Raw genomic sequence first — 15175 nt, 5'->3', positions numbered from 1 at the left:
GGGTTCAAACCCAATGGTCGACTTGATTTTATTTTGAAATCATGTAAAACGACGTCGTTTCATCTTATTTCAAAACGACGTCGTTTCACCTAACACCAACATTTAACGATGTCATTTTTTCTGTTAAATTTGCTGACGGCGTGCTAAATTGGCAAGTCAACGAAAACATTGTTAATTAATTCTAAAGTCAATGAAAAGTTTGTGTTTTGTTTGACCAGCCCATATGTTCAGGTTTCTTTTGGCAATTCTTGCAAAGTTCAGTGTTTTTTTGGTCGATTTCCCTTTCCCAAACTGATTATATAGTTATTTTCTTTCTATATATATGACCTAGTATTCACTCTAAATTTTCATCAGAACTAGAGAGAACCAAAAATGAAGCCAGTATCCAACAACAACGAAAGATGGGAGGAGAAGTTGAAGGCCTTAACTTTCAACGTGAAGCAAATACAAGACAACTTGTTGGAGGAGATACTCACACCTAACCTAAAAACTGAGTACCTCCAACGTTTCCACATGGATAGATTTGATAAAGAGCTTTTCAAGAAGAACGTACCGGTCGTGACCTACGAAGATATTAAGCCTTACATCGATCGTGTTGTTAACGGAGAGTCATCAGATGTCATGTCAGCTCGCCCTATTACCGGTTTCTTGCTAAGGTACATAAAAGATCTCTCTTTTGATTTTTTCTTTCTTGTTAAAAAAAAAACTAAAGTTCTTGATTTTGTATTTTGTAGCTCGGGAACTTCAGGAGGTGCACAAAAGATGATGCCATGGAACAACAAGTACTTGGACAATTTAACATTTGCATATGATCTTCGTATGCACGTTATAACCAAGTAGGTCAAACAGAATTTTTTCATGTATGTCCATAAGAATTCTCTATATTGATATTTGCTTATAACAAATCTTCTCTTTGTTATGTTTAGGCATGTGAAAGGTTTGGAGGAAGGAAAAGGGATGATGTTTCTCTTCACTAAACAAGAATCCATTACACCTTCTGGCTTGCCTGCCCGAGTCGCAACCAGCAGCTATTTCAAGAGCGACTATTTCAAGAACCGACCATCTAACTGGTATTACTCGTACACGAGCCCTGATGAAGTCATATTATGTTCTAACAACACACAAAGTCTATACTGCCATTTGCTATGTGGCTTGGTCCAAAGAGACGAGGTTGTGAGAATGGGTTCCATCTTCGCTTCTGTCATGGTCCGAGCAATCAAGTTTCTTGAAACTTATTGGGAAGAGTTGTGTTCAAACATCCGAACAGGCCACCTCAGCCAGTGGATCACCGACCTAGGTTGTCGAAGTTCGGTGTCTTTAGTCCTTGGAGGGCCACGTCCTGACTTAGCAGACACCATTGAAACCGTATGCAACCAGAGTTCTTGGGAAGGTATAGTCAAAAGACTATGGCCAAACACCAAGTATATCGAAACCGTTGTTACTGGTTCAATGGGACAGTATGTTCCCACGTTGAACTACTACTGCAGCGACCTTCCTCTCGTTTCAACAACTTACGGTTCTTCGGAGACTACGTTTGGGATCAATATAGACCCTTTGTGCAAACCCGAAGATGTTTCTTACGCTTTCATGCCTAACATGTCTTACTTTGAGTTTATAACAATGGATGGAGACAAGCGCGATGTGGTCGACCTTCAAGATGTGAAACTTGGGTGCACTTATGAACCAGTAGTCACCAACTTCTCCGGTGAGCTTAATAAACATAACAAAACTCAATATATTTTTCTTACATGGCTTAACTAAATATTCAAAAAAAAAAAACTAAATATTGTGAATATTTTTTAAAGGATTGTATAGAATGAGAGTGGGAGATATCCTCATGGTGACTGGTTTCTACAACAACGCGCCACAGTTTAAGTTTGTAAGAAGAGAGAACGTGGTCTTAAGCATCGATAGCGATAAAACCAACGAAGAAGATTTGTTTAAGGCAGTGAGTCAAGTCAAGCTCGTTCTCGAGTCATCTGATCTCATGCTTGTAGACTTCACAAGCTATGCTGACACCTCGACATTCCCGGGTCACTACGTGATTTACATAGAAGTAAAGGACAAGGAGGGAGAGAGCAAGAAGAAGAAGTACGTAGAGCTCAATGAAGACGTGTTCTCCAAGTGTTGTTCTGTGATGGAGGATTCGCTTGACAATGTTTACAAGAGATGTCGGTTCAAAGACGGTTCGGTCGGGCCTCTGGAGATAAGAGTGGTGCGTCAAGGAATGTTTGATTCTCTCATGGACTTCTTTATCTCACAAGGTGCTTCCATTGGCCAATACAAGACTCCTAGATGCATTAAATCAGGAAAGGCCTTAGAATTTATGGACGAGTGTGTGGTTGCCAGGTTCTTTAGTACTTGAAAATGTTTTTTCTTTGATTATAGGCCCAAGATTTGTTTATAAATATGTTTGTTGGGGATGTATAGAATCGTGTTGCGGTAATATTGCTCATGTGCCTATGCTGTGTACTACTGTAGTTTGTCTGAATGGGAAGTGTTTTTGATAAAAAGGAAAAACAAAACATTATCGAAGTGGGTTGGGCTTTTCAAGAGTAACGGGTTTTAATAAAGCCCAATTAGCTATGAAATGAAACCCAAACCCTTCTTTGATACTTGAGAAATATTCACAAGCAAAGAGTTTATACTTTATTTTGAACCAAAAAAAAAGAGTTTATACTTTACTAGGGTTGGCCCGCCCTACGGGCGGGAAGTTATAATAAAAAGTATTTTATATAAATTTATGTTAATTTTATAAATAGTTAAAAAGCATTGTAGATTAAAACAATATTATAAACAAATGCATAATAAACAGAATTCTGAGATCATATTGAGTCTTTTTCGAATTCTTTTTTGAAAATAGAAAACTATTTTTGAAATTTGTTTTTCAAAAATTTTAAAGTACTTATTAGAATCCTAAACTTCACATTCCAAAAACCCTATCTTACCACACAACTTTAAACTCTAAATCTATATTAGTTAATTCTAGGTTTATAAATGTTTTTTACCTTTCATTAAAAATGACATTACCGTTCAACTATAAATCCTAAGTCTAGATTAGTTAACCTAAAATTTATAAATGTTTTTTTATCCTTCATTAAAAATGATAGTAAAAATGGTTAGTGTAAACATGAAAAATGGTACGATGAATGTAGTATTTTTAACAATTTTCCCTAGATATTACTTACTTTTTTTGTCTTATTGGTTATGTTTATGAAATTTGTTTGATAACAAAAAAAAATTGTTAGAAAATTTTCTCCTGCTATTTTAAAATATTGTTTTAAATTAGTATTTTATAAATTAATAAAATAATATATTTCTATACATTAATATATATAGTATTGTACCACCTCACATCAAATAATTTTTTTTTGTCAACCTGCATATCAAATAATAATAATATATTCAAAGTAGCTAGAGTGCAGCAAAACATAACTACACAATAAAGAATTATAATGTAATGTAACCATTAACAATTCCGGAATCAAGATGAACCCAACCTGGTATTTTTGATTATTTTGTGTTATTGAAGGCACTTTCATGTCATTGGTTCGGACAAAAGAAGTCTTTTTGTCGCAGCAAACAAAAACTCTTATCATTTTCTGAAAATATAGCCATTACTTCTGCCTCTTAATTATTTGGCATGTGATATGAATATGAGAAAAATAGTCATCCAACAAAAAAAGATATAAGACTAAAACATTTTAACTAAAGCATAAGAAAGAAAAATGTATACTTGGTAATTTATTCGCCTAGAATGACTTTCATGTCAAAGTGTCGCATGAGGATTATCAAGCAAGATTCAGATTAGAATAAGATCCATGAACCATAAAAGCACCCTACAAATCTATGAAAAGACAGTGAAGACTCATAGAATCATTACGATTATATTATTTACTCAAATCAACGCTCGAAACAAATTATCCCTGACTGTATTTGCTGAATTTGAAGCTCATGTTTTTATTTTAAATGGAACGACATGATAAATACAACACTTTATTTAAGAAACATTGATGTGTTAGCATGATTCAAATAGGAAATACTGAGTTCAGAGCTCTGTTATCTTCGCTTATTCCATGCGTGCTTTCTCTGCCATCTACAAAGATGCTCGAACCGGAGGCTTCTTAGTGTATAGATCGCTTGGATCTGCTCAGGTAGTCGGTGCTCCCTCAAGAGTACTACCACCAACGTCCACCTTAGCAGAGTCTGAGTTCATTCCAAGCATATCATCGTTATCATTGCCAGTCTGATCAAACCAAGTGTCTTAAATTATTTCATACTATGGAAAGAAGCGGAATGAAATATGCATCAAACATCATATTCGTAATAGTATACTATACAAAACTAAGCAGACGGATTGTCAAAAAAAAAGAGTTTCCTTGAAACTAAAACAAAACAATAAAAAAGACCAAAGTGAATCAAAAATAAGAAAAATGAAACATTACATTGTTGGAAATCACAATTACCATTTATATGTGGAAGCATATTTACACTGCAGATGAAGACTCGAACATTAACTTTTCTTGTAATTAATTATCATATGATCATATATAAAACAATATATTCATCACTCAGCAGCAGGAATTGAAGCGAAAAACACAACACAAACTTGACAAAGTTAATACCTTTGGTTGCAGGAAGGCCAGGGAGATGATGCTCCATAAACTGAAAACGATGTAGAGACTTAATGACTTTATGATGATTTAAAACAAAAATATCATTAACCAAATTAACTAAAGTTAAAAGGTATCTAAAGCTAAGAAAACAAAGTGTTTAGAGTCTACATACCGGAGGACACCAACAGCAATAAGCATTAGCGTTGTTGCATGACACGCAAGTAAAGGCTGCTACAGTCCGTTGAAGCTCCATGGTCCACCTGGAGCAAGAGACGTAGCAACACCCTTTGTCCATCTTCATGTCGGTGGAGAAAGAAGGTTGACATTCACGTCGACTGGCATGAGTGTTAACTGCAACACGTGTAAAGAAAGCATAATCAACAAACGGGTCCAAGATTTATCATTCAAAAGAGTTTGAATAAGGATCTAAATGGACCAGCTTCGGATATTTATGAGATTAAAAGCCAGAAATAGTTTAAAATGTAGGTTTAAGAACGGAATACCTCAGCATCTAGGAGGATCCTGTCAACTCCAGTTTCTGGTTTCCCAGAATCTGAGCAGCCGCAAGGAAGTGGAAGAACAACGTCCTCATCTCAAATCAGTAAGTGGAACAAACTGCTTGGCCATTATACTGATGTAGAAATCCTGTTGGAATTCTTAAGTTTTGCTGTTTAAACATATTGATAAGATGATTGTAAGAGGGATAAAAATACTGACCTATTTATACTCGCAGATACACCGAATCCAAAGGCGAAGTAAGCTTTCAAAGGCTAAATCGTGGTTGAAGAATTAATAGAGATTAAATACGAAGAAGAAAAGCGTTTCAGAGATGATGAAGATGAGAAGTCGCCGTACAACAACGAAGAAGGAGACGATGGTGAGTTGTTTAGGGTTTACCTTATTTACTGTTACGGACCTTTCTTAAAATCAAGCGTAACCCATTAATTTCGCAGCCCATACACACAGCATCAAATAACATAAAACGAAAAAGCCCAAATGATGCGACTTAATGATACGCAGAGTTTCATTTAATCCGACGTGTCAGTTTTATGGAGTCCGAATTTATGACCTGTCATCCCATGTGGACACCCCAGGAGAGATTGAAACTCTCTTTTATATATAAAGACTAGGGCCGGCCCGCCCTACGGGCGGGATTATAATTTGAAAATAATTTAAATAGTTAGAGTAAATATTTTTGTTTTTTGTTTAATATTTTTTTTTATTTTAAAATGTTATATTAATATAAATTAATTTTTATTAAATGAATTATGATTACTTTCTTTGATTTTATGATAAAAATGACAAAAAAATTGTAATCAATTATTCATATATATATATATAACACTTCACTTTTATTAATAAAATCAAGAGTTGACATAATCTTCCTTTGAAGATTTGTTATAATCTGCGAACTGAAATTATAGTGATTATAAAGAGTTGAATGAATTGTTGTAGCCTTGGCTAGGAAGATGTGTTCCTAACCAATAACCTGATTTAACTGAGTAAATATTATTCATATATAGCTTTTAAAAAAATAGGCTGGTAGCATAAAATTTGATATTGTTTTTTTATTGTTTAATATTTACAAATATATGTTAGGTTATATATTTATGTATTATTATCTTTGAGAAAAGTATATTCATGTTGTTTTTTTATGTTTCTTCAAACCCACATTAACAAAATTTTGAAATTAATGAATTCTGTAATTTTTTATTTTTTTATTACCAAAGTTTAGGCTAAACCAAAAAGATAACAGACAACCAACTATATGATGTATTGTTAGTTATAAAGACTATATGATGTATTGTTAGCTATAAAAATTATTTATGGAGCATTCACTGTATTGTTAATATATGTGGTTCAATATTCAAATGTTAAAAATGTGAATTTTATTATACATTTTAAAATTTTACACTGATGTATCATGTTTTCTTTTCTCATTTGTTGAGATGGTGGGAAAAGTTGTTCGAACTTATAATATTACTTATTTTATCATGATTAATGATTTAATTAAGTTTGGACTTATCCAAGATATTTTTTCGTATTATATTATTCTTACTATCTTTTTTTACAATTTTTACTATCTATTATATTATTATTGTTAGAAATCATTTAGTAAACTTACCACCAATTTATAATTATTTTATATTGTCATCAATATTTTTATTTTTGACCTTTTTAAAAATGTTAGTCAACTGTACTTTTTTCATACATTTTTCTGAGTTTTATATGCATATTTTAGTTCATAATGATCATTTTAGGTTGCATTTAGATGCATAATTGCATATTACAGGGTTTTAAAGTGCACAATTGGAAGTTTTGGGGGGGGGGCATTGCAAGGTTATTTTTGCAAATCAGAAACATCTGAGGTCTAAACGAAATAAGATGAAACCACACGACCAGTGTTGCAAATTCTGGATACTCGTTGGGTCTAGATTGCATGATCAGAAATGTTTGGGGCGGCATCAATAGGACGTTTTTGCACGTGTTAAAAGTTCAGGGGCCTAACTTAAAGAAACCAGAAGACGAAGGGCCAGATGTGCAAAAGAGGAAGAAATAGCCATTAACGTTGCTCGATCTTCTTCTCGCCGGATCTGTTGACAACGACGATCCTTACCAGAGCAGAGCACGACTCCGGAACTTCAAAATGCCTTATCCATGGGATCGAGATGAGGATTAGTGACGGCTTGGGCGGTGCTATCACAATGGCGTGAAGCTTTGATTCCGGTGGGTTGCGTGGAGGAGATGCTTGGGAAGGAGAGGATCTTCGAACGCGAGCTGAGATCCCACGACAATCCACACGATGCGGAGGAGCATTGGGCCAGACACAGCCAAAAACACAACACATAAACAAAACCCAATAGAAATGATGCGCAGCGTTTAAATAAATGAGGACACGTGTTGTCCTGTGGTCGAACAACTTAGTGACGTGTCATCCTATGTGTCAGCAGGAGAGAACACACTGTACTTTATATATATAGATAGGACAATCCGTTTCGGTTCAGTGTTTTTTCGGATTTGACGTTCTAAAGAATCATTAAAAATGCTTTGAGTTTAAACCGAAAAATAAATAAAGTTGTTTGTAAGTTGATTGGTTTTGGTTCGGCTTTATGTAGTTAGGGTTTGGTTAAGTAATTACGGTTTAAAGAACTAAACAATATACTTTCTTCGTCGAAACCAAACACTATACATGACAAATACTTTAATAAAATTTCTATTTATTATAGATGCTTACATCTATATGTAATATGTTTATTTAAGATAAAATTTAAACTTATAGATAAAAGACAAATAAAAGTATTCTTGTAAATCGGTTTGGTTTGATTTATCTTTAGGGTGTGGCTCGGTAGTACTCAAATCGTATGTGGTTCAGCTTTGGTTGTTTCTTTCTATATTAAAAATTAAAATTTGATTTGATATGATTTGACTATTTGAGTAATATCGAATTGTGTTACTCGTGGAGAAAGAAGAAACGGATTTTGAGATTTCGACTGGGACAGGTTCCATTATATATGATTTAAGTTTATTTTAATTCATTTTCTCTTATTTGGCCATTTTTGGATTCACGAATCATGCCGCTTTTGTTCCTTTAAATTTTCTTTTTTGCCTTTGTTCTCTTTTACTTTGCGTCAACCTCGGATACGTTGTCTTTAACTCCACGAGGAAAAACTATGCATATAGTAGTAAGATCGAAATATTCGCGAATTTAGGTGGTTTTCGTTTCTAACATTTGAGTTATTGTCATAGGGCTCTGAACAATATCAACGTGATATCATAAAAATGATTTCAGTGAATCTAACTGATGATAGGAGATTTATGAAGAAATCAAATACTATAAACATTTACTCGGAACCGATGGAATTGGGTTAGAGGTACTTTAGAGCAAACTCAATACTATAAATCTGCAGCTCGATTTTTATTGGCCTCCAAAAAGTTAAAAGACCTTGGTATTGGAATCCATAGAATAGTAGGTATGTTTCAACTGCCGAACACTGTTTAAAAAAATTCAGAAAAATATAAACAGTTACTCGGTAACAAAAAACATAGCAAATCATATTTATTACAGTATGTGAATATCCCCTCCAAATATTTATATATACACTTTTTGTAATATATTATATTATATATTATATATTTAAATTTATCAAATTAATTATAATACTATCAAATATTCACAAATAAAGAATTGCAATCTTTAGCTTTAGTATAATTTATCTAGTTTCCTCAAAATTTTAGTTATTTTTCCAACTAACTTTGAATTGAACATGGATAAAAACAAATATACCAAAATAAAATTATGCTTTTTTCGAAAAAAAATAGAAAGAAAATAATCAGAATAATGACTAGTTCATTCCGATTTTGTGCGTAACACTGCTGCCAAAACATGCGAAGCTTAAGCTCCCAAAACTAAAGATTGAGAAAATGAAAAAGAGAACTATGAACTCAAACGAACGGTCCCACTCCGCTCCATATCAGAGATTTTATTTATTAATTATTATATCCTCTTTTCTTGTGGATTCTTCTCTTTATAAACCCTTTCTTGACCTCTTCTTTCCTCATAAAATTAATAGCCTAGAGTAAAGAAAACCCTTGTTTGCTTCCAACTTGTTCATCACCAAGCCAAGCTCCATGTTCTAGTCACCCTAGAATACTCAGCTTACAAACAATTTGTTCAAACTAGTTGGTTCCTTCCAAGGTCTTGTACTCATACTCACACGTGTTGTTCTTTCTCTGTGTGTGTGTGTGGATATTGTAAAAGTGGATCGAAGGTATGGAAAGGGATTGGTTCCACCGGAAACGTCGGCGGCGGAGAACCCTTCTTGGAACGAGTCCGACGTCACCGCCATGATCTCCTCTCTAAGTCGTGCCATCGAGTATCCGACAGCCGACGGACACGACCCGGTCAAACAAGAGCTTGATAGATCGGATCAACTACAACAAGACCAAGGTAATTAATTAGTTACATATTAAATACCATATGTTTCTTCACCACATATCTCTCTAATAACAGCTTAATCGTGTTTTAGCTTAGCTGATGTAACTTGTTAGAATAAGTTAAGTAACTTAAAACTTGCTATTAATAACTCTTTCAATAGTTGCTTACTTAATAATAAAATTAGGACGGAAAAAGGAATTGGTATGTTAGGCACAAGTTCAGGTTCAAGTTCAATGCATCTGTCATTACATTTACTTTCCGTAAAGAACTTTACTTCTGTCTTTGAATTGAACCACCGATCTGGTTACTACGTGTCTATCTTTTTTTAATACATGTATACTTCTTTTTTGTTTCTTTTGAAAGTACTAATTATATGATATTTTATCAACGTAGGCTTTAACTCGTCAAACATATGTATATAGTGTACATATGGTTTCTTACCTAACTTAATAGGAGTAATTTTAAGTTTTTAACCATGCACGGTTCTTTGATTCAATTCAAATCAATTAGTACTGATTGTTATCTTTGATCGGTAATCATTTTACCAATTTTATGCCTGTCCTTTAGTCTATATTTTGATTTGTTTAAACACGATTAACCTGTGTTTAAGATGAAACAAACGACAATAAGTGTCATACCACTCATACTCAAAAGTAGTTATCAAAAGTCAAGTCTTAGTTTATATTTTTGTTGATTGATAGATAGCCACATCATCAAATTTTGTTCGTTGAATGCTAAATTATATTTATATGTGTCATCCTGTATGCACACAAATACAACCCAAATTAATCATTCATAGAAAGAAAAACACATGTTTAATTTCTTTCTAGAACAAAAATAATAAGCAATTGATACCTTTGTTTGTAAATAATCATTAATTGATTACCACTAAGTCTTAATTTGCTCAACTTATTAGTTCATTGTGAATTTTAGTGTCGATATGCATCTAATTTAAAAGTTAAAATGTAAGTTTGTGGGAGGAATAGTTTTTGTATGTATTGAAAAGTTCTATAATCTCATGCTTTCCAAGTAGTAGCATTTTATGCTTCATCTTTCATTAAATCATCTTTTGTTCCTTTCACGTTAATGAACATTTAAACTAAATTTGTCTCAAATTAAAATCACACGTATACTATCTTCTCATGCATGTAGTTGCACATGCACTATTATTATTTGTTACATGCAATAAATTTTTATTATTACAACGCTCTTCCAGATCAACCAAGAAAAAGACACTATAGAGGCGTAAGGCAGCGACCATGGGGAAAATGGGCGGCCGAGATCCGTGACCCGAAGAAAGCAGCCCGTGTATGGCTCGGGACTTTTGAGACAGCAGAAGACGCCGCTTTAGCCTACGACCGAGCAGCCCTCAAATTCAAAGGCACCAAGGCTAAACTCAACTTCCCTGAACGCGTCCAAGGCCCATCAACTACAAGCTATGTTGCATCTCAATCCGGCACTGACCATTCCCCAAGAGGAGGTAGTGAATTAATGAACTCGCCTCCTCCTCAGCTTGGTCCATCTACTACTTCGTCGTGGCCAACGAATTATAACCAGGACATACTTCAGTACGCTCAGTTGCTTACGAGTAACAATGACGATGCTTTATCGTACTACACGTCGAGTCTCTTCAGTCAGCAGCAGCAGCCTTTCTCAACGCCCTCTTCATCGTCTTCCTCTTTAGCTTCCCAACAAACGCAGCAGCAACAAGAGCAGCAGCGTGAAGAAGAGAAGAGTTATGGTTACCACTATTATAACTATCCAAGAGAATAATAGACAGTTATTATTGTCGATCTAATAAGTTTTATAATCTCTACTACATTCTCATTTTGGCTTTTATTTCCAACCTTTTGTTGCTATATAGAGGCGAGAAAGTTGCACCAAAATATGAATGAACGAGACACATGTGTAACGTTTCCGAATTGGATTTGTTGATGTTCAATGTTTTGACACATTTTTTCCATCGATCGTAACTGTATCAATAGAATTTGAATTCGGAGAAGGCATGCACAATGTTTAAAACATATTTATTTTATGAACATATATATACAACTATAAATATTTGTCTTAAATATCTAGAATCATAAATCTTGATGATTTAATCATATATTCCAGTTGCAAGCGGTCCTATATATACAACTATCATAAACGAAAAAAAAACTATCATAAACGACCTACAGTGAAACCGAACAACTAAAATAGACGTACAAATGCATCTAAAAGCACAGTATCCAAAAACTTAATGATCAGAGCCCTATATTCTAGGTAATTGCACTTTTTTGTCATCTCTGCTCAAACGATCAACAGAGGTACATTACAACAACATCAGAACCCATCAAATTAGAATAAACCCCCGTGACCCTAAAACAACCAGGTCACTCTATACCAAAAAATTAGCCAAACACCCAAAGATCAACACTAAGCATCAAAATATCGCCATAGTACTCCAGTATACGGAACATTAGTTATATGTATTTTTTCAAATGAGAAGCAGTATACGGAACTCACAGTGTTTCACTCACTGTTAATGGCATCCCCAATAATACTTATAATTTTCTATATATTTGACTCTAAAATAAAATAACTCTATTGTAGAGTTAAATTTGTTATATAGTTTATCTAAAATAGAGTTACCTATAATAGAGTGAAATATAGAGAAATATTACTTTTCACTCAAAAATGGAGTAAAATGGTAATATTTTTCTAAATTCCACTCAATAATAAAATAATTATATTATAAAGTAAACATTGAAAGAAATTCAACTCTATAATAGAGTTATTTTATTTTAAAGTGAAATAAAATGAATTATAGAATAGCATTAGAGATTATGATTCAACTAAGGATATTAGTTGAATCATTTAAAATAATATATATTTAAGGTCTATTCAAAATCTGACAACTAGATTATTAGACGATTTGATTCATTCATTTTAAGAAATTAGTCGAATTTTAGCCGTATCTTATAATAAAAAGATAGGCAAGCATTGAGTAAATAGGGTCAAAGATGGTTTCAGAAAAGAAGAAAAGGGTTAAAAATTTTCTTGTTGGTTTAAGTGTACTTAAACAATCACAAATGATGACCGTAGGAATATCGCAATCGCTAATCATTTAGGGCTGACTGGTGTAACCGCAGCGGTTGCGGTTGCGGTTGCGGAAGTTTGCGGGTGTGGATAGTCGCGGTTTTAAGCGTTTTCTAAAGATTTGTACGACTGGTACAGCTGTTAGAAATTGTTGCGTTTGCGGGATTTTTATGACTGGTAAACTACCAAACGCAACATCTGTTAAATAATAATTTAAAAATATTTACATTTTAGGTAATTATAAAAATATTAAAAATCATAATAATATGATAAATATAAAATTTATATTTATAAAATCATATTATTCAATTTTAAAAATTTATAGAAAATATTTAAGTTTTGAATTTTTATAATATAAATTGAAATATAATATGAATACATTTTACAATTTCTATTATTTCAATTGAAAATTTTTATTGGATATTTTTAGTATTATTTTATTTATTCTGTTTTTAAAAAAAAAAATTTACCCTCCCGCAACCGCAAACGCTAGCTGGAACCAGCTTTTGATTTTAAGAGGTTTGGAGCGGTTTGAAGCGATTTGTAGCGTTTTCTGTGATTGTTTCGAAACGCCAACAACCGCTATGAACCGCAAAAGCTGCGTTTGCGGGTGGTAGCGGGAAAACCAGTCAACCCCTTAAAAACAAAAAACGTGTTCAACTGTGAATATATTCCCCAAACCAAAAAGTGTTTGTAAAATATAGTGAAACTTATCTTTCCACATATTCATGTGTCTTCTTTAGAACGCATTTATGTAAATACATGCATCTATATATGAATCGTCCAACTTTTTTATTTTTAATCAATTTTATTCCTTTCGCCTATTGACGTTTATTTGGATTATTGGCACCATGTGAGAATAAGACAAGCAAACTTGGTCTCGAGATCTAGATGGAGCTTGGCCCACCAAACCGTGTAACTTTCATTCTTGTACCCCGAGTTTGATTGGTCTTCCGTGTGATCGTCTCAGCACTTTTCAGCATATATTCCACACCGTTATACTATTCGTTTAATTATTAATACACAATAACATTTTTTTTGTATTATTACACAATGTTCAAAAAAACATTTATATTATACGCACACATGTTCACCTGAAAGGCACTGAATATACAAAACATGAAACTTTTATAAACTGAATAAATACATTTACATATTCTCGGTAGCAGCTAGAGATCTTAATCTTACTCCTAGTCCTAGATAAACGATTTATGACTATGAGGTTAGAAGCGATGATGTAGAAAGATAGGTGATGAGCTTCTTGAGAGTTACGCATGCTAAAAGGCGTAGGAAAATGGGTCCCAACCCACTTGGTTACGTCAAGTGGTGTTTTATATTTTGAGAGGGCCATCTTCCAGAATCCAGATACCATGACTCAGTTTAATCATCTGCAAATCCCAATACATATCTTTCCAATATTTTATTTGTTTCCCTAAAATAAAATTTCAACAGTCAATTTCCTAACTCGATCATGAGGCTACAGTTTCACACACAATCTCTACACTACGTTTAGATGGGTGTTTTTTTTAGCTTTTGTCTAGATGGGTGTTGTTTTGTGTGATTAATCTGGTTAAGTGTTCTATGAGCCTTTTCTGGTTTAGGTATTTCTACAGCATATAACAAGGATGTATGTTATATAATCTTGTGAACAAACGCGGATTGAGAACAAAGAAAGCATTACTTTCTACGGCGCAAAACGGATCAACACATTAATTATAAGTCTAGGTATTTTTCTCAAAAGAAAGCATCAGGATGTATGTAACCACATAATCAACAAATACTTATAATTTTAATTATTTAGAGAGATATTACTTTTCAGAAAGTGATATGAGCATTACTAAGAATCATAATAATACTGATAGCACGAGAGAAGTTGAAAGGGATATGATGAAATCCCGGATTATATCTTTAATCGATCCATTCTGATTTGGGACTTCGGCGTACGGAATCTATGACACACGAAGACTTTAAGCATGCGCTTTCGGCTTCAAAAAATTCAAACATTGCGGCTGCTTTGCGATGATTCCGTCGAGAGTGGAACTTCCCCAGATACAATGATAATCTTCGCATGCACATGCACTCTTATTATTATGTGTATGGATTGGTCTCAATATACTGTCAGTCATCTACGTGCATCTTGACTGCTTTTTGTTCATTTTCTCTCTCATTAGTATTCAACTATTCATATACTCCTATTTAATTTTGTTCCTTGAACACTACTAATTCAACTTGTTTTTTTAATTGCTATCTGCTAAATGAACTGTAGTCTGTAGGCAAAACTATGTTTTCACAAAAAAGGAAAACCTACTAAGCAATTTTTTTTTTATTCAAGGCTTTACATAGCAAGGATGTCAAAATCATTTAACACAAAAAGCCCCTTTACTTGATAATAAGCCCAAAGTAAGTGTACTCTAAGCCCAAAGTAAGTGTACTCTAAATCAAAATCTGAAAGAACAGTGAAAACATTATAAACCCAATAAACATTACGAACCCATGCCAAAATGCAACTTGGAACGTGATCTGTTTCCATTTAGAAAATTGC

The 15175-nt window shown here is 33.5% G+C and overlaps 2 protein-coding genes and 1 long non-coding RNA gene across 4 annotated transcripts; 2 read left to right on the top strand and 1 right to left on the bottom strand.

Annotated features, from left to right (window-relative positions):
• Window positions 1-360: 360 nt before the first annotated feature.
• On the top strand, window positions 361-2595 carry LOC108844299 (4-substituted benzoates-glutamate ligase GH3.12). Its single transcript, XM_018617530.2, has 4 exons — window positions 361-656; window positions 735-836; window positions 927-1705; window positions 1806-2595. The coding sequence occupies exons 1-4, from the start codon at window positions 373-375 to the stop codon at window positions 2363-2365; spliced, it is 1725 nt and encodes a 574-aa protein (XP_018473032.2). The 5' UTR covers window positions 361-372; the 3' UTR covers window positions 2366-2595.
• Window positions 2596-3865: 1270 nt separating this feature from the next.
• LOC108836225 (uncharacterized) lies at window positions 3866-5473 on the bottom strand. 2 transcript variants are annotated; one of them, XR_001947086.2, is made up of 5 exons: window positions 5334-5473; window positions 5120-5261; window positions 4789-4967; window positions 4626-4665; window positions 3866-4246 (listed from the first exon to the last, which is right to left on the bottom strand). It is a non-coding gene; the product is annotated as an uncharacterized LOC108836225 (long non-coding RNA). The 2 variants fall into 2 exon arrangements; XR_001947087.2 differs by having other exon boundaries at window positions 5120-5247.
• A 3691-nt stretch (window positions 5474-9164) lies between these two features.
• On the top strand, window positions 9165-11413 carry LOC108844300 (ethylene-responsive transcription factor ERF113). The gene is made up of 2 exons (XM_018617531.2): window positions 9165-9564; window positions 10769-11413. The coding sequence occupies exons 1-2, from the start codon at window positions 9462-9464 to the stop codon at window positions 11323-11325; spliced, it is 660 nt and encodes a 219-aa protein (XP_018473033.2). The 5' UTR covers window positions 9165-9461; the 3' UTR covers window positions 11326-11413.
• The last annotated feature ends 3762 nt before the right edge of the window (window positions 11414-15175 follow it).

This window comes from Raphanus sativus, chromosome 3 (genome assembly GCF_000801105.2).
Source record: "Raphanus sativus cultivar WK10039 chromosome 3, ASM80110v3, whole genome shotgun sequence".
In the NCBI taxonomy this organism is placed as follows: Eukaryota; Viridiplantae; Streptophyta; class Magnoliopsida; order Brassicales; family Brassicaceae; genus Raphanus; species Raphanus sativus.
The sequence above is the reverse complement of the archived record's forward strand: the minus strand, read 5'-3'. Positions and strand labels throughout refer to the sequence as shown.